The sequence below is a fragment of the Diachasmimorpha longicaudata genome, chromosome 11 (assembly GCF_034640455.1).
Source record: "Diachasmimorpha longicaudata isolate KC_UGA_2023 chromosome 11, iyDiaLong2, whole genome shotgun sequence".
In the NCBI taxonomy this organism is placed as follows: domain Eukaryota; kingdom Metazoa; phylum Arthropoda; class Insecta; order Hymenoptera; family Braconidae; genus Diachasmimorpha; species Diachasmimorpha longicaudata.
In genome coordinates, this window is record NC_087235.1 from 3,039,174 (window position 1) to 3,057,956 (window position 18,783).

The 18,783-nt window shown below is 38.2% G+C and overlaps 1 protein-coding gene and 2 long non-coding RNA genes across 6 annotated transcripts in view; 2 read left to right on the forward strand and 1 right to left on the reverse strand.

Annotated features, from left to right (window-relative positions):
• Positions 1–18,783, forward strand: part of LOC135167259 (uncharacterized) — a 45,311-nt gene that overhangs the window by 5,502 nt on the left and 21,026 nt on the right. The gene's annotated exons all lie outside the window — the stretch shown is intronic.
• Positions 1,126–9,361, forward strand: LOC135167260 (uncharacterized). Its single transcript, XR_010299829.1, has 4 exons — positions 1,126–1,705; positions 5,745–6,218; positions 8,494–8,787; positions 8,931–9,361. It is a non-coding gene; the product is annotated as an uncharacterized LOC135167260 (long non-coding RNA).
• LOC135167253 (locomotion-related protein Hikaru genki) lies at positions 9,199–18,603 on the reverse strand. Of its 3 annotated transcripts, none has more exons than XM_064130260.1 (9): positions 18,074–18,603; positions 17,228–17,325; positions 14,867–15,029; positions 13,260–13,433; positions 12,333–12,467; positions 11,632–11,775; positions 11,123–11,332; positions 10,820–11,035; positions 9,199–9,632 (listed from the first exon to the last, which is right to left on the reverse strand). In XM_064130260.1, exons 1-9 carry the CDS (start codon positions 18,147–18,149, stop codon positions 9,427–9,429), a joined length of 1,422 nt encoding a protein of 473 aa, XP_063986330.1. In that variant the 5' UTR covers positions 18,150–18,603; the 3' UTR covers positions 9,199–9,426. The 3 variants fall into 3 exon arrangements, with proteins under 3 accessions (XP_063986330.1, XP_063986331.1, XP_063986332.1); XM_064130261.1 differs by having other exon boundaries at positions 17,240–17,325; positions 18,074–18,601; XM_064130262.1 differs by having other exon boundaries at positions 18,064–18,599.

The window sequence follows — 18,783 nt, forward strand, 5'->3', positions numbered from 1 at the left end:
AACGTCAGGACACTTCTAATTGCTCTCGTCAGTGAGCACTTTAGCGTAATCGCACGAATCAAGTGAGATGAAAGGCTCGAGTCTTCATAAAAAATAAAAAAATGAGTAAAAAAAAATTAACAAAAGTTTAAAAATGAATCCAACGGTTTTTGGAAAACGTCAAAGCACTTCTAATTGCTCTCGTCAGTGACCACTTTAAAGTAGTCACAAAAATCAAGTGAGATGAAAGGCTCGAGTCTTCACAAAAAATATGAGTACAGAGTAAATAAATTCCAAAAAATTCAACGATTTTCAGAAAATGTTAGAATACTTCTAATTGCCCTCGTCAGAAGGCACTTTAGTAGTAGTCACAAAAGTCAAGTGAGATGAGAGGCCCGAGTCTTCATGATAATCCGAAAACCCTCAGCTCCAGGATACGTCAGTGCCATCAGGAAAGTGGTGGAACCGGTGGGGGATGGATGAAGAGGACCGGCTTGATTGGATGGCTCAATTGAAATGCGAGTTTAATTGGGGTCGTGCTGCCGTTATTCTCGTTACCACCCTCGTTACTTGGGAATTCATTTGCTCATCCTTTCCCCAGCGCACTCCAAACCACCCATCGATTTCATTGTACAGAAGAGGCTATAGAACTTTGTGCACATCGTCCAGAAACCCCTGTAAAATTCAGGTGACCATTCACCATTGGTGCCTACAGTTCTGAATAGCTAAATGAGTGACTCGACCCACTTTTCTCACAAGTATGAAATTCACCTCATTGTCGGGATACGTGACTCAGTGGGCTCGGTTACCATGAATTTTCACACCCACTTGCGGTGAGGAATTTTTTTTTTCACTCTACCCTCAACAGAATTCGTAGAGCCGAGGGAAAAGAAGGGAAGATTACTGCTCGCTGCTTTTTAGAGAGAATTGAATTTTTTTCGAGTGTCTTATTAGGTCAATGATCCGTCTGCTTGTTCGCAGCTCAAGCTTTTACCCTCGCAAAATTCCAAAGCTTGAAAGACACCAAAATATTATATTTACTAGACAAAGAAAAAAATTCATACATCAGATCAGTTAAACGTAATAAATGATTGGTTTATTAATTTTGGTGACCAACAATCGTTCCAACTTCATGATATGGTGAAATGTGATTCAAAAAAATTTTCAACTGTGTAAAATCAAGTTTCAACTGAACCAAGGATTTTCGAAAATTTTTGGAATTGTTCAAATTATAGTATTACTCCTGAGTCTTGAATGAAGGGAGTGCAGACACCAGAACCGAATGAGAGGCACGTAGACTCGTTGATGCTTATGATTCGAAATCCCTCTCTCCTTTGTTACATTACGTATCCGCTTGACGATCCTCGAATGCGTGGCAATACATTTGTGCAGACACATTTATACCTGAGTAGAGCCTCGAGAGACTGTCTCGATTCTTTCTTGTGGAGAAGTTCAGCTGAAAAAAAAACTACTCCCGAGTGTTCGTCTGGGTGCTTTCTATGTAACGAGTTGCGGACTTTTTACTCAAACCGAGTGCTTTTTTTTTGTGACATAACAAAAAGCCACATATTCATTAATTTTTTTTTTTATCCACTGAAGATTTTCCGTCGTTGGATGGATTCTGTGTTTATTTTTAAAATCTCTATAATACCTCGGGTTTTATCAACACGTCTGGGCACAAAGTGAATAGAATTCCGATACCACCGGAGGCTGTTTTCGTGGCAATGTGCGGTTTGAAAATTGACGCAGTCAACCCTATATCTATCCAATCCTCCCCTGGCTCGTTCCCTTGCCCTCGGTTCAGTGTTGATGATCGTGAAATTTATTTCATCCTCCATCGACTACACATATTCCTATCGTCAGGGAAACCGCAATAACCGGTAAACTCTCGGGGTACCCACGGATTGTCACATATCGTGTTCGTTGAAACTGCTTTACCTCACCCGTTCACTACAATTTCCATCGATCACGGAAATATCGCACAACCTATTTAGATTGCCACAATTTCGATATGTATACGAGGCTCTATACCTATCAATGGAGTTACAATTAAACTGGCTAATTCACTCGGTAACGCAGATACTGGTTTAATTGCTTTCATTCGATGCTCAGACCGATTTCCAATCTATTCAAATGAATTCAGGTAAACAAAGCTGAGCTTTTATTCAGGAGAACAAAAAATTGTGGTCTCCAATTACCAGATCGTATGTATCTAACGAGTATGGGTGGATTATTTGTACGAATGTAAGAATTTATTTTAACATTCATTTTTTATTTTGCAGAACTCAATTTTTCGATGTGGGATAATCTGTTTTTCATTATTGCGCTAATTAGGAGCGCCTCTACCCTTTCGTTTTAAAATGATATTTTCCAACTATTAATTTAGGATCTCCAGACAACAAGTAGAAGATTTATAAAAATGAAAACTATGGCCAGACAACGTTAATTAGCCATTCATTTTGATTAGGATTCTGCGTCGCATCTGGAAGAGTCTAAATGACTAATCAATGGAATTGAACTTTTCGAAAACATTAAGTGGATGACTGATAAAAATCATGCATATGAAACATGAACTCAGGCTTATCGATAATAACCCCATTGCCCTCGATTTGGTTTCCTCACCGAACGCTGACTCACTTTCAAACTCTCTCATCTCATTATACTCTAATTTCTTTGTTCTAATTGAACAGACTCACTTGCACCTAAACTTATCCCCCAAACTCTTTGACCCAGCAAGTAAACTCATGGGGTCGGTCGCCCAAGGCAACGTCTGGGGTCGATAAAAGTAAATTTTTGGCAATTGTTATCGGTTACAACTAGTTTATAAACAATGAAGTTACCTCGATGAAAAATTTTGGGCGGGAGTCGTAACATATTTACTTAGTTGAACGGTTCCAGTTATTTTTCGATAAATAATCAATGAAAAATAATTTTTAAAATAATAAGGATATGCAGTGGGTAATTTTAATGATCCTCGATATTGAGTTGCGTTCAATTGTTGAATCAATAATGTAGTCTATACCGGGCTGGGACAGATATTTGGTGTCCAAGTCAAATAGAAATTTAACTAGTAATAGTCAATTCGATGGACTCAATGTCAAACACTCCTGTCTCTATCGACTTCCACTGATCAAATTATCGTTTTCCTGATCTGACAGGTCCAGTCACTTATTCATCGCGACATATTTATCGCAAATTCTTTTCCAGTCACTTATTCTTTTTTATAAGGGCACGTGCCCTCCTCCCAACTACCGCATCCATGCGCTAAAATTTTTGTAACCATTTAATTTATCACTTCCACATGTCTATATATAGAAGAATAAATTCGGACGAATTTTTAGTTGAAAGTGAAAGAAGTAAAAAACATTTCCAACTGGAGAAAAAAAATTTCAATCGTTCTATCCACCAGACTAACCGGATCTTAGAATTTTTCTACAATAAATCCAGAGAATTTCATTCCTGGCGTATGATGCAGACGTTTCTCATTTATTTAAATCCCAGGTTGACATGAATATGAAATTTTATTGGACGAAAAGTCAAGATTATTAATGGAATACCGCTTGTACCAAAATATTCTGAATCCACGTGAGTTAATATCGCTTGTTGCACGTCGAGAAATTCGAGAGAAAGTTCGATAGTCAGATAGATAATCATTAATCTCAATGATATCAGATCTGTCTCGGTTCATTGTATTTTCGTGACAATCGAATTCTTCCTATCATGTGATTTTATATTTTATATTCATCAGGTGATATAATTTCACAGAGCGATTCTCGCATTTCAGTGGTTTTTCAACTCTCCTATCCCTTTATAATTCCGGGAATCCTTCATCCGTCTACCAAAATTCACGCAAAATTCATGACTATTTCATCCGCTAGTTTCACTTGTAAAATACATGAATTTATTCAAACGAATTCCATTGCTACAAAAATAGAGAAGGCATTTTGCACAAAAAAATATAAATAACGTCTGAATTGTTATTCTGATATTTAAATTCCAGAACTGTTGAGAGGCAAAATTGAATTTTTCTAGTCTTAAAGAGGAGCACATCAAGGGAGCTTTTCCAGTGACTGAAAAAAAATTCCTTCAAACTGTTCTCATAAAGTCAAACCAACGAGTTTTGCTTTAAACACCACCTCCCACGAAATCTATTACCCGCATTAATATTAATTAATCACTTTATTTATCAATCTCATTTAATTTCACCTGTCCGTCTTCGAAATGAAATTAATTTAATTTCATTCGTTGTTCCTCTGACTAAATATTTTTCCTTTAATTTACAAATTGCGGCATTAAATCAAAATTAAAAAGTGGTTTTCTGGTTTATGATTCGAAACACATAGAAGGAAATTAAAAAATCATATTTGGATAAATAAAATCTCTCGATGAATTCTTGCGAATTTTTCCAAATCTTTTTTTCCCTTTACATAGCGAGAGAATACTGGTACATAAAAAAATTCAGTATTGATTTTAACACCACGTCGGTGTCCAAAAAAGTCCACAGTTTGCGGTGTAGATTAGCGGTGTTAAAAATTTACTGCGAAGCATAACTTCGGTATTAACGGTAACACCGAAGAGATGCGATGGGTGACATTGCGTGGAGTGAATGGATAACCGAAAAGTGCCAAATATATGTTTTTTACATTTTCATGGTGTCAATAAAATGATTTACTTGGTTTCCACTTTTAACGAAAGGCTGGTTGTTAATTTAACTCCACTATTTGGTAAATTTTAGCATCAAAATATATCATACGCCATAATCTGGGACACCATAAACTTCTTACAGTGTAATCTTCATTAATATAGTTCGATTTCAATTAATATAATAAACCGGAAAGAAACCGATCAATAACAGAAAATCGACGAGAAAGTAGATTCTTCTCATATTTCATGTCAGCGGAAAATTCAAATCCCTTTTTTTCTTTGTTTAAAGGGATATCGATATCTCACGGAGAAGAAATTGAAAACGTACAATAAAAGTTCTGGACCGAACTAAAATGAATGATTTTTCAATGTCTCCGGAAAGTATTAAAATCAATTTCCTTTGGAATACTGGGAGAGCACTCATAAATTTGATTTCTATGCTTCCCTGTTAATAGAACCGGCTGAGTAAACAACACCAATTGAAATTAATAAATTGCCCGTACTATCACGATATAAAATCATTACATAACAAAAAAATTGAATGAAAACATCATCTCATAAAAAATAGTTAAGACATTTGGCCTCTCACTGACGTCAGCGTAAAATTTTGATGAATCTGAACTTCGAAATTGGAGATCCAACTTCATCTGCTCCCAAATTCTCTTAAATAATTTATCCTCCACTGAAAGTTTCATAATTATTCCACTCCAGCAGTCCAGAAAAATAAATAACTAATAAAAATCGTTAATTTTAATACTCGACAATAGTACATTACTGCGCCTCATTTTCCACCCCCCACACTCGCCAGAAAACCTTTCCCGCACTTGTTGCGTAATGTACTATATCCATACAGACTATTGGGCACACTCAACATCCTCCAATAGACTTAACAATGCCGGAAACCATCGTCAAAATTGACGAAGACATTTCCTCGCATAAAACCCTGACATTTACTTTATAATCCAAACTAACAAGAATCCACTAAAACTAAATTTACCCCAGGATCCAGAATGATTACCCGAGCTCCGTCTGTCACGAAATATCCCTAATACCACCTTAAATTCTTCATCTCTCTACCAAAATTCAACCCAGCAAATTTAACCCACCGGTTTTACTTGTAGAATACAGGAACATGGAGAGTTGGATTAAGCCAGGAGTCTCATTCCTCGTCACGGTCATATACAGAGTGTCGTAATAAAACTAGAATAAGGATGGGGTGGAAAGAGCAACGATAAAACTTTACGACAGCGACACAAACGGCTTATTACAACCCAGTGGTCCCACCCCCCTCGTTAATTGCCTGCCAAAATAATAATTTGCTCCATCTCATACGCTGTACAATTTTACGAGAAAAAAAAGCCCCCGGAATTGATGGGACGATGCCGCTGAGCAGTGAAGAAGGGAGAAAAAAAAAATACCTGGGGATATTGCTGGAGGGATATCTAGCTGAGAAGTGGCTCAGGGTGAGGTATCACGATGAGGAAGTAATCAAGCCCGTAGATCTGGTAACGGCTATGTGGAGCCCTCCCCCGAGGGCAATACGTTGCCGAATTTCACTGTGGGGTGGATTGGAAAAGATATGGTCCTGGCTTTAGGTACCTCTTATGTATGCGCAAGCCCCCTCACCTCTCACCCCTCCCTCCCCCCCCCGTAATTTCCCTCTCCGGCACTTTCACTCTTCTCAAAGTTACAATTTAAAAAAAAAGGGGGGGAAAGCAGGAGGAAAAACAAAACCTCATTGCCCAGGGCCACTTTTTCCACTATTGGTTTTTGTACTTGCCATTCTTCTCCACCATCCTCAGGGGCCATTAAAACTTTCCACGGTTTAGCGATTTCCGATTGCCTGCGGCCTCACGTCAGGACAACGTCAAAAAGAGAAAACTGGAAAATGGGGGATGAGGGAGAAGGGGTGGATGACGAGAAAAAGAAGGAGAAAAATTTGCAAACAACTTTATCTATTCGTCTTGCTGCTCTTCCTGTACCTTCAAGACTTTGTACATAATCGAGCGTAAAGGGTTGTGAGAAAAAAGAAAATGGTAATAAGAGGGTAAAAATCTTGGATTTAGTTAAAAGTTGGAGGAGTATTTTAAAATTTATTTGGAGAGGTGAAAGTTTCGAATTGTATTTGATAGAAGGATGTAACAAGGAAAGTTGAGTCGTAAAGTTTTTGATATTTGTGAGAACTCATAAAGTACTCTGTTCGTCTAAACAATGACGATGGAAGAAAAATTGGAGACTAGGTTCGTGGGGGTTGATCAAGGGAAAAGGGAACCCCTGTGGTTTAATTTATTAAAGTAATTCTTTGACTCGACAATGGTGGGATTGAATCGATAAAGTAGTTCTATAGACAAAAATTAATCATTGTTGGGGGAAACAATGTTGTAAATGTTTGTAGAGGTAGATCCAGGGGTTCTGGGTACGGTCAAAGGAGACCAATAACTTTCTTATCGATTTCCTCCTTTGGGTTCGTGAAAAAATATCTGATTAGAACGAAAACTTTACAATATTTATGGAGCTTAAGTTTATTATTGCATATACCTCGATGTAGCGGTTGAGACAATTTGGCGGAGTTGGGTCAATATTATTTTTACACAAAGTCATAATTATAGAAAAAAATAATTAATTCCACTGTTTATTCAAAAAAAAAAACGAACGAAATTCTCAGAAAATTATTCTTTCACTATTATTTTCGTGATTTCCCGCGAGTTCACAAAATATTCCACAATTTTGGAGCACTAGTGACATTGTAACTGAACATTTCATAATTATTTTAAATTCATGATTTATTACACTGAGAAAAAATATAATTTCGTTAATTATATTCGTTTGAGACCAAAGGCGCGAAAATCTCACTCTAAAAATCCTTGTAAAAGCTTAGCAAAAATATATTCGAAAAGCAGAATCATATTTTTTTCTCAACGCATTAATCAAGAACTGAAGATACAGAAAAACACTTACCCCTTTTCCTCCCTTTACTGCTGAATTGAATCCCGATGTGTACGACTTATCAACTCTTCCTTATCACTCAAATGACGTGGTAATCATAACCGAGTAATACACTTCCACATTTAACTACTAACAATCCATTGACCAGACTTATCCTTTTAACCCTCGAGCCAGCTACAACAATAAGTGCTATTGTTGTTGTCCATTGTTCCACCCCGAATACAACAATAGAACGTTTCTAGAAATCATAAAACCGAGAGATATCCCGAAATAGCCAGTTTCAATTTTCCCGACGATTACATTAAATTTCCCCTCGCCCTAAAAGGACTACAATAAAATTGACACTGGACTTTCCTCGAAAATGTCAACATTTCATTGATATAATAATCCGATAACATTTTCATATGGAAATCACAAATCCCTTTCCCTTTCCCTTTTATCCTACGGTCAACAATCCCCTAGAGTCAATTCACAAATTTCTGTTTGACATGTTTGTCATGATCGTTCAAAAAATGTTAAACCAGTCCATTTTACGGAGCCTCCCCTGCGAAGGGAAACTAAAATTGTTCATCTGACGCAATTGGATTCACCTCAGATATTCCATCAAAAAATGAACAATAGCTTCCCCTCATCTGCTGAATGTGATCCTTCACAAAACTTCACACATTGAGATTCTTTTGAAATTTCAATGCTCCGTTGAATTATTACCCCGATAATATTTTCATTTGGAACCCACCCCCCCCCCCTTCCCATTATCACCAGCCGATCCCTACACCGAATTCACTTAATAAATTTCTGTTTGAGTTATGATCAGCGAAAAAACTGTCAAAGCAATCCATCTTACCCAGGCACCCTCCCGTGAAAAGAGAAAGGAAAATTGTTTATCTGATACAGACTAACTCTGCAATTGTTTTTATCCAACAGTATTATCCCAGTCAAAAAATGGACGTGATAAGGTATCTGTGGGGGATAAGAGAACTCTGGATAACGGGCGAGGTGCTGGAGTAAAAAAAGAGGCCAAGGGGATGGTATATACAAACGCACCGTTCGGTGCACCAATCCATACAAAGAGTTGGATTATCCAGAGGTGTACGAGAGGGCTTTCTTCCGGAAATGAATAGTCCCACTGTTATCGACCTTCCAAGAACGCAAAAAGAAAGAGCACTCAGGTCCTGATCCGGTGATTTGTCTATTCCCTACTAAAGTCTCATTGCCAAGGTGTCTTATACATTCTACACACATCTCTCTCTCTCTCTCTCTCTTATTCAATGAAAATGTTTCCATTGCTCTCTCAATATTTCCAATAATACATACCTCATTTTTGTTTGGCTTGTAAAGTAATTCACAGTTGTATTTACAAGGATTTCTCAACGTTTGATACACTCTGGCTTGAGGGGTTTTCAAATGCCACCGGGGGTTGATCCTCAAGTTGAAATGAGGATAAAAGGTGGGTGGTGAAGGGCGAGAGGGATGGGGGTAGGCGATGGGAGATGGCAAGGAGCTTTAATTAATCTCTGTGCAAATACAAGGCCATGGAGTTAGTGAGGATAGACGATGAGGACCATTCGACAGCAAGATAAAGAAGATGCTGGAAGAAAAATAGAAAGGTCTCGAGTGAAGGAAGACGAGTGGAGCTTTCAAGTTGCGCGCGCTTTTTTTTTTTTTATTTTATCTTTTGTGGAAAACATGGTTTCTCTTTGCTAATAATTTTTTGCCGTAACGGCACAGTGAATTTTATTCGATGAACATCGATTGACAATCGATGAATAAAAACACGAAATTTTTTTCGCCATCGATTCGTTAGATATTTAAATTGCTTTGGATTGAACTCTTTGGTACTGTGTCGATGAGTGGAATTCAAACATCTCTGTAGGATGTGCAGGGGGGTGGTGGTCCACTCCAGATGCCATTCTCTCTGCACGTTGGCTTCCTCTCTGGCTCCAATGGAGTTACGTAACCCAGTGAGCATGTAACTTGAATTGTATCACCGGGCTTGTACCAGAATTTCAGTGGAGCTATTTTTCCGTGAGGTGGATCGCCGGGATATGGACACCTGACTTCACCTGATTAAATGATTTGGGTTAGAAAGATTGAGGAGAGAATACGGTGCAGTTGGTGAGGTTGAAGGTACTGGGGGATGAGGGATGATAATGTGAAAAATTTAGTGTTGAAGTATCGGCTCGTGAATTGTACAGACGAAACGAAAGATTTTCTCACGTGACCATTCGTGCAAATACGTTTCTAATTCACATTTATTGGATTAAATTTTGTTGTTGTAGTTTTAGAGTAATTTATAAGATTTTTTTTTCTCTATGGACATCAATGTCTTGAGGGAAAAAATGTCTAAATCGTTAACGAATAGTGTTGTCGGATTGAACTGCCATTCATAAATAAAACGTAGGAATCACTGGATTCTGTGCGAATTTTTATGGTCTGTTACGTAAAATTTATGTTTCAATCCATTAAATCTGTGGAAGTTGAGAGGAAAAATTCATTTTTCGTGTCGTATTGTTCCCGACAGAGCATTTCGCCTCAGGTTTACGTTTTGTCAGAAAGTTTCTCCTCCGTGTCGAGTTACTAAATTTTCGGGCACATTTATGCCATAATGATTTCCCTCGGAATTTCGGGCACTCTCAGCAAATTTACATATAAATCATCCTTTTTGCTAGTTAAAATGAACATCTACACTAACAACAATATTCATGAGGATTTTTCATTTGTGTTTTGACAAAAAATCCCTTTGGGTAACGAAATAAATATCCTTCAATTTCCCAAATTGAAATAGCCTCTGCTGAAAGTGAAATTGAATAAAGTTCTCCTCAATGTCAAATTATACTTTTAAATTTTGAAATTGGGCCGAGGTTATTCAAATCGTAGGATTTCATCAGTAGATATTGAAGATCAAATAATGCTCATGAAATTCAAATTGTCCAGTCCGCCGATACCCTCTTAGGCTGTCAGAAATATTTCCAAATTTTCCAAAAAAATCATAGCAACTGATTTTTCTGATCCTTCGACTTGTTAAAAAATAATTTAACTGAAAAATTAAATATTCCACTCACGTTCAGATCATTCGAACAGAGTATGAACGAAAAGTGCGCTCTTCAATTGCCGAATTTTTCCGAAACGTGAATAAAAAATATCTATGATAAAAACGTTTGGGATTTGAAACGAAAAATTCCGACAAAATTTGTCACCCGTGTACCATCTCCAGTCACTAAAAAACTTTTACTCAAAAAATGTCACTTACACAATGGAGGCTCATGGGACCACGTGCCATTTTCCGTACAAATAATGGAACCCTCCCCAATTAATTGGTGTCCAGGAAGGCAGGCAAATCTCAGCAGAGATCCCACTTTTCTAGCCTTGTTGGCCTTGGTAATCCGTTTTTTTCCCACTGTCGGGCTCCGCTCCTGCTCCAGAATAATTCCGTTTTTAGGGACAGACGGTAGAGGACACGTTATCTCTGCACAAAAACGTTTTTCATCCCTTAAATAATGAACAAAAGATTAGCTGTTTTTTTTTTATATAAACCGCAGGCCATTAGTCTTACGAGAACAAACGGGTACACTGGCATTCCACGTGCCATCCTCACCGCAGGATATTGTCTGGGATCCTAGCAGTACGTTACCCCATAGACAGGTGAATACAGCATTACCACTGACACTGTTATTGTGCTTCAACATCTGAAGTTTTGCATTAGGCAGAACAATCTCTGGACACAGTATGAGCTCACAGTGTGGCACCTCACTAGACCATCTTCCTGCAATGCGCAACCAATTTTCCAGAGGTGTACTCACTCACTCTCTCATCTCCTTCCTCCCTTACCCCTCTCTATTTACCACCCCCGTGGGTTTCATTCAATTATCACGACTCGTTTCGTGCAGTAATTCGTGCGGCTAACGAGTCTGATTCGCTATTACCGGCAGACACGAAAAATTTTTCGTCTGTAGGATAAAAAATAAAAAAAATTCACCCAACTAGACTATTCGAGAAAAGGTTGAACATTTGAGAGAGGAGTGAGGATTGAATAGAAAGAGGAAAGAATTCAATTCGACTCACCGTTGTATTGGCAATTGAGAACTTTCGAGCCAACGAGTCTGTACCCATTTGGACACTCGAACTCAGCTCTTTGACCCATTCTAGCGCCCTGAATTTTGCTGGACAGCGGTGCAGGTGTGGATATGAGGGTGGGACAGTGAGTATCTGGGGAAAATAAATCACTTGAATTTTGCTGATGGAGGGATAATCTCACACTGATGAAAAATATTATTGAGTTGAGTATATTTTGGGGTGGAATCAAGGAGATGCATATGTTTCACTCAAAAATAAAATTTTCATTACAATGGGTGGAAGAGGGATATCTGGGGGGGGGGGTGGAGGGGCAAAGGGTAATATCATTTTTATAATAAGTTTTTTGGTAAAATTATTAATTTTATGAAAAAAAGTCTCAGTGAAATTTCTTTTATTGTTTGTAGATTTTCAAAGATTTCCTTTCAATTTCAAATGTTATTAATTTAAATATTATTTCAGGTATTACTGGAGGTAGAAATGATACGCAAGATAATCATTCACAAGTCTATTACCAAGTGATTATCAAAAATAATAATATTATATGTCATCACAAGGGAAATTTCCATGAGTACTTGATTCAACTTTACTCTACACTCAATTCAAATATATTTTCCACCTATTTTCAATAATTTTTCATGAAAAACAAAAGGGTCGTATCAGTAGTGATATCAATATTGTGGTAGACTTGCCTACTACGTGAATTTTGATGGAGTTAGTTAGCCCTTTGGGTGTGGAGCAGGTATAAACTCCAGAATCTTGATTTTTCACATAATATATCGACAGCCTGTACTTCCAATCTTTCTCGGACGGTGCAATAGCCCAGCCTATAAGTAAAATATTGGAAAAAGCATTAATTTTTCCACGAGTATGAAACATCAAATATGAGGATAAAATATCATTGGGTGGCATGTGAAAGAGCAGGGGCTTATGATGGGCATAATGACGACGGTGATATGCGATGATGATAGATCAGAGTGCTTTTGGTGCGCATGCACCCCTGAAAATGATGGCTATCGTGGTGGATTAATACCCCGCTTTCGAGATACCATAGAGTCCAAGGGACGCGTCAATGTTTCATTAACCCAACGGCCAGTTCTCATTCCCTTTCCTCCCCCCCCCCCATCCCTCCATTTTCTGTACTAACGTTTAACCGATAAATAACTCTCGTTTCCCCCTGTGGAGGGACATCACGTGTGTTTTCTGTGATTCTGCCCTTTCCCTTCATTTCTCTCTCCACTAATTGCCGGTTCGGTGGAGAAGGGTTTGAGGTGGCGGTGGGAGGGGGTCAAAGAATTGTGGTGATAGTCGTCGTGCCTACACACCCCTTCAGCCTGAACAATGGGGGACTCAGTTGTGTACAATTCCACATCCAAAACCAGGTGAATTGCAGTAAAACATGTTGCCAAGTTTTATTTACATTTTCAGTCTATTTTTCTTCCTCCCTTTTATCGAAAATGTTCAAAGGTCTCGCGCTCCTAAGAACTAAGAATGCAATTTCAAATGTAAATATTTCTGCTGAAAAAAAAACCGCCGATTGTTGAACCCATCGACCAGTCCAACGAGTTCATTCAATTTCCTCTGGGAATTATTTACATACGACACAATGGGATACATACCAGTGAGATATTGACGAAATGTGGAGTTCCATGTCCACTCTGGATTGCCCATGCGTCGGGTAAATAAACACTCTAGGTGTAGAATACTTCCTGGGAAGACAGCAAGGGCGCCCGAGGGCTCAATAGCTGCTGATCCCCTGGGTAGACCGAACAGAATTGTCGGTGGTACATTATCTGGACAGAGTAATGGACAAAAAATATTCTTTAGCTTTTTTTTTTTGTGAAAAATTTCACCTAGACAACCATCGACAACTCTCCCTTTCTCACTGGCCAAATGGGGCCATTTTTATCACAAAGTGACGCTCTTTGTTCCATCTCACGCACGCAATTTCGTAGCCAACCACCAGTGGCAGCAGCTGTTTCAACCCTTCCCACAAGCTATTTCGCAATTCTTTTCACTCGCCTCCCTCACTCCTTTTCTTTTTCCAGTCTTTTTTTTTTATTTTTTTTTACCTCTTGCATGTCACAGCTTTTCCCATTCCTCGACGCGTCGATTGTTACTACTCTTTTTGTTTCGCTCATGTTGTTTCTGGCCACTGGCGGGTGCCTCGGGAGTATTAAAAAAATCATGCTCAATCGCTTGTATACTCTGTTCATTGAAACGAAGGAGGAAAAAAATACTGGAGGGGGATTTCTTCATTAAAATAAATTGTGCGTGTACCGATGTGCAAATCGGATGTAGGAGGATGAAAGAGAGATGAACGCCCGATGGTTTTATACACGGAATGCGAAAAGTCTACGTGGCCAGAAAGTAAATCCGTGGAGATCCGGATAGGTCCCTCGCGGCTGCCGAAGCGTTTGCCCGCAATCCCTTGAGGAGGGCGAGAAAAGCCGCTACTTTTACCCTCCCACGAGCCTCATTCCCTTACACTTTCTCTCCCCTTATTTGGATTCTTTTTCCCTACGCCCTGGAATTTCACACCGTCTTGTAAAAAAATCCCATGAAATTGCTGTTAAGGATATTCAGGGACTTTCACTATTTTTTCTTCAACGAAAGGCCTTTCGATTTTTCAAGTCGACGCTCACTCGAAGCCCATTCGCCCCGAACTTTCCCAACAGCTAATAATATTTTTGTTTAAAATATTTTCAAAATCTGGAAGACAATGGAAGACTCGTGAAATCATTAACAATTGCAATTTCTCGAAAATAACGAACATTTTCAGTAAATGATTTTCAAACTATTAATTTACTATCGCAAAAATCATTCGCAATAAAAAGGGTTCCACAATTTTTAATAATTTATGATTTTTTTAAATTATCTCGTACGTTTTAATTAACAGATTTGAGAAAAAATGGTGGAATCTACCGTCTAATTCAGTCGAAAATTCAACAGGTACCTGAATATTCTCAATCTTCATTATTTTCACACGAAAACTAAGATGAGTTACAGCTGCGTAGAGATACAAATGTTTTTAATCCCATTGTTTCACCCTCCACCTACTCCGCGCCCCATACAATTACTCTTGAAAACACATTTGCACCTGATGCCTATTACCCTACATCTAAATTACCGAATAATACGGTGACATTTTTGGCGGGAAATTTGTGTGATAACCCGCCAACAACATATGAGAACAAAATATTGTTGATGAAATAACTTTCCTTACCCGAGTAATTTGAGACAGATGTTGTAGGAATACACGATGGAGATTTTCCATTCCATCCCCCATTTCTACACACCAATAGTGGATCACCAACGAGTTTATATCTCCCCAACTCCCTACATCTCACTGTAACTCGTTCACCGTGTAGAATTGTTATCTTGTCCGCCTGTAAAATCCCCATGTAACCCATCAGCATGTTTCTGTCTCCATTACTCATCTCGTCATATTCTCCCAACACTGGATATATTCTCGTGTACAGTGAAATTTTACTTCGTACGCTCGGTGAATATATATATATTCCACATATTTGCATTATTTCAAAATCGATATTCACCGATGTTGGTCCCTCTTCAAGCGATACATATGCATGAAGAAGCATCAGTCAGTATATCTTATGGTGAATGTCTACGAAGAGATCCAGAGATATATGACAATAGGAAACTTGCATGATTTGTATTCAATTTTATAATCAAGAATTTCAAAAATCAATTTTTCGCCCCCAAACGCCCGAATTGTTCATGAGTAATAAATTGTTAACGCCTCGTTCTCGTCCCACTCGATGGATGAAATGTCAGTCGACTGTCTTTGTGACGTCACGAGCGAAACGTCGGCCTCGAAATTGATTTTCACTAATTATCGTGAAACATCTAGCCATTTGGAATAGACGAAGATGAAAGTACGACATCTACAAATGTATTTATTTACTTGTTTGATTTGAATGATTCGAATGATTTACTTATTTCAAACTAAAGTCGTTAATTATTGATGAATTTTAGAATTTATTATTCTGTCAATCATCAAATATTTTTCTGATAAGAATTTTAAGTCAATTTTGAATGAGATTTTCCGGCTTTTGGTTTGACAAAACAGATATGTTTGGGAATGTTATATTTGTTTGTCAGTATATGGCCAAAGCAGTTCGTTAATAGTTAATAGATTAGTGGGGATATTCTGATAGGGAATGGAAAAAGAACTGCAGGGGAACTTTATAAAAAATCGAGTGAGAAAAACCCAAACGTGTGTAATGCGCCTTTCACCGCACCACGTGATGTGAAGAAAGTTGTTTTTTTCGTGGAATTATTCTTAATAATTTTAATAATTTTCTTTCTTCATGGCGTCTCACTTCTTGATATTATTCACATGCAGACAATACGGCTCACTTAACTCCCGTCTTTATTGTTTAATAATTTATGAAAATTTCCACAAGAATCGAGCGTCTATGGTGTCGATCCATCTAGCGAAATATCTTGCTACATTAAACTCCTGTGTCTCCCTCAATTGATGAACTCATTAAGCTCCTTGATACACAACTAACTTTCAACTCCCAGATCTGTACATCCGGCTTCGGAGAACATTGAAAATTTTGCGAATTCAAGCAACAACTTTTCTGAATCTTCAAGTACTTGAAGTTCTATATGATTTTCAATTCTCAAAGTGAATTTAGATATTCTAGCTTTGATGGAATGTCAATAATTTTTCAACAACTCCATTAAACATGATTGCGCTAAACAACACAATTGTCTTAAATTTTCAAGATGAAGAATGAATTTCATTTGACATTTATTTCATTTCGCAAAAAAGGTGATTCCGCGGGCTTTATAAGTTCAATACACAAATTATAATTATTCATTGTGAGTGCTACATACACATACTCATCAACTTTAAGAATGTTCGATACACTTCTACTCAAAATTCCCTTTTTCAAAATTTTACTGTCAAATGATCGATCGGATTAACATGAAAAAAAAAACGGTTTTAACATTTTGTTTTAACGTTTAACGTTTAAAGTTTGATTATTTAACGACTCACAAAGTTTAAAGTTGGCACCATTACTTTCCTGTTTTTCTAGATTCATGTTTCTCCCTAAAAGTTTATAAAAAAACGCAGGAAAATGTTCACATCCCCTTGAAACTTCGCTATTAAATAATGACAAAACACCAAAGAATTATATTTTATTCATGCTCATCGTATCCTGGATCCCCCAGAAAAATTAATAAAACGTGAATTTGGGTAGAAAGGGGGCAGAACATCCCTTAAGGCACATCATTAAGCCCCGACAACGATGCATCCTTATTTACCCTCACAGTTTGACGCCTTGAAAACAGAATTCTTTTGCTAGAATTAAATACATAGATAGGGGAGCCTGATGAGAGGGGGGCGGGGGGAGAGTGAATTATTTTTTCAGAAAATTAACTGATTATTTGAAAGATGAGTGAAGAGAGTGGACCACTGAGTAGTTCAGACATCGCTTCCCCTATTCTGTTAGAAATGAGTGATTGAGGGAATTAGAAAGAATTGAGCTTCATGCAAGCTCCCTATTCACCTCCTCTACGTACCAATTACCTATTATTTCTATGCTTTTACCTTTTTACTTACGGATATGGTTACATTTTTGTACGTCATTATGAGTAGGGGATGAAGACCCTCGAGTTTGCACTCACGCTGAGGTCCCTTGTCCACATCTGAAAGCATATTGCTTAATCGCATTTATTGCGTTTGTCGGTGTGGATTAGAAGGTCGGGAGAGGGAGGTAGAGAAAAATACGGGAGCAGTGACATCGACGGTGATAATGGGGACAGGGTAAAGTTTGAATCCAATTTAGTTACGCTGCCACCTTGTGAGTACATATAGCCGACGGCAACGTCTGCAGTAAACTTGGAGTAGGATAACTTAACTCCAAAAGTCACTCCTTTTTTTTTGCTGGTTTTATTTTTGTTTACGGCTTTTGTTTTGCCAAGAGTTTTCTTTACAAGTGGAGAACTTACAAATGCGGGCGCTTTTGAATATAAAATCAAGACACGTGGGTATAAGAATGTGGAAGACGTGGTGTATATGTTGCGATTTGAAAGGGGAATAATTGATTCTGAATAATGAAGACAATTTGTGATTTTTTAAGCTCAACGAGACGCTGTTGCAGTCGAAGAAAAAAATTTGTACAAACAACATTGACGTTTTTGGATAATTCGATCAGCTGCTAGTACACGTCCCTCGATAATTCATCCTCCGATAAACACACGTCGAACTCGACGCAGAGAGAAGTAATGTCATTGTACCGTGGAGAATGAACTGCCCAAGCTTGCAGATAAAAACGAGATAAAAACAAAACATTTCTCCCCGACGATTTTGTTGATTTTTTTTTTTTTCATCCACTAAAACTGGTGGAGAGTTTGGGGGAATCGATTCCACCGTCGTGCATTCACCTTAACTCACCTTTTCCGGCATGGCAGATACTCAAATTTGGGATGAGTAAGATGACAAGCCAGATAATGTGAAAATTTCGTGTCATCCTGGGATGAATTGTTCCGATGATTTTGCCACTTTGATAATTTTTAAAATTACTACGCGTTAAATATACAATCACTAGGGTGTACTTGCGTCGTTGACGCTCACACACTATGTTGACAAAATTCTATTGCTGATACTGAGCAACTACATTGTTGTTTAGTTTCACTATCGTTTATTTACTTCACCCGTTCATATGCGTTGCGAAACTGAGCCTCGCTCGGACCCACATAATAGTCACTACTGTACCATCCCCCACCTATGGTACTCGAATCCCGAGCTTTTCCCGACGCACCCCCAGTGCAGCGCGCAAGCGCTTCCGCTCCTAACTTCATCTTTCTCCAGAATTTTAGGGGGTAAAAGAGAAAAAAGCCCCTTCCTTACCCCCAACAACTTGGAGACTTGCACACACTCGTTGGAATTACGTACATTCACCCTCTGTTCCACATCGCGTTGTCTACTCCAGAAGAAGGAAAGGGTGCAAAACAATTTTCCAAAGTGCTCGACACCAGCCCACACCCCCTTTCTGCACTTCCTCTGTCGCATTGTTTTAATCTGCCCCCCTCCCTTCCCACCGTTCCAGCATGAGAAACTGATACAGGATATTTATTTCGAATAATTGAAGACATCTCTTGACT

Bases quoted from the DNA above. Each gene is read 5' to 3' on its own strand.
- LOC135167253 (XM_064130260.1), bottom strand. From the start codon at position 18,149: ATGACACGAAATTTTCACATTATCTGGCTTGTCATCTTACTCATCCCA. The intron at 15,030-17,227 runs GTAAAAGCATAG...GGGATTTTACAG, and splicing joins CCATATCCGTAAGTAAAAAG to GCGGACAAGATAACAATTCT. The intron at 11,333-11,631 runs GTGAGTCGAATT...TGCGCATTGCAG, and splicing joins TCTCAATTGCCAATACAACG to GAAGATGGTCTAGTGAGGTG.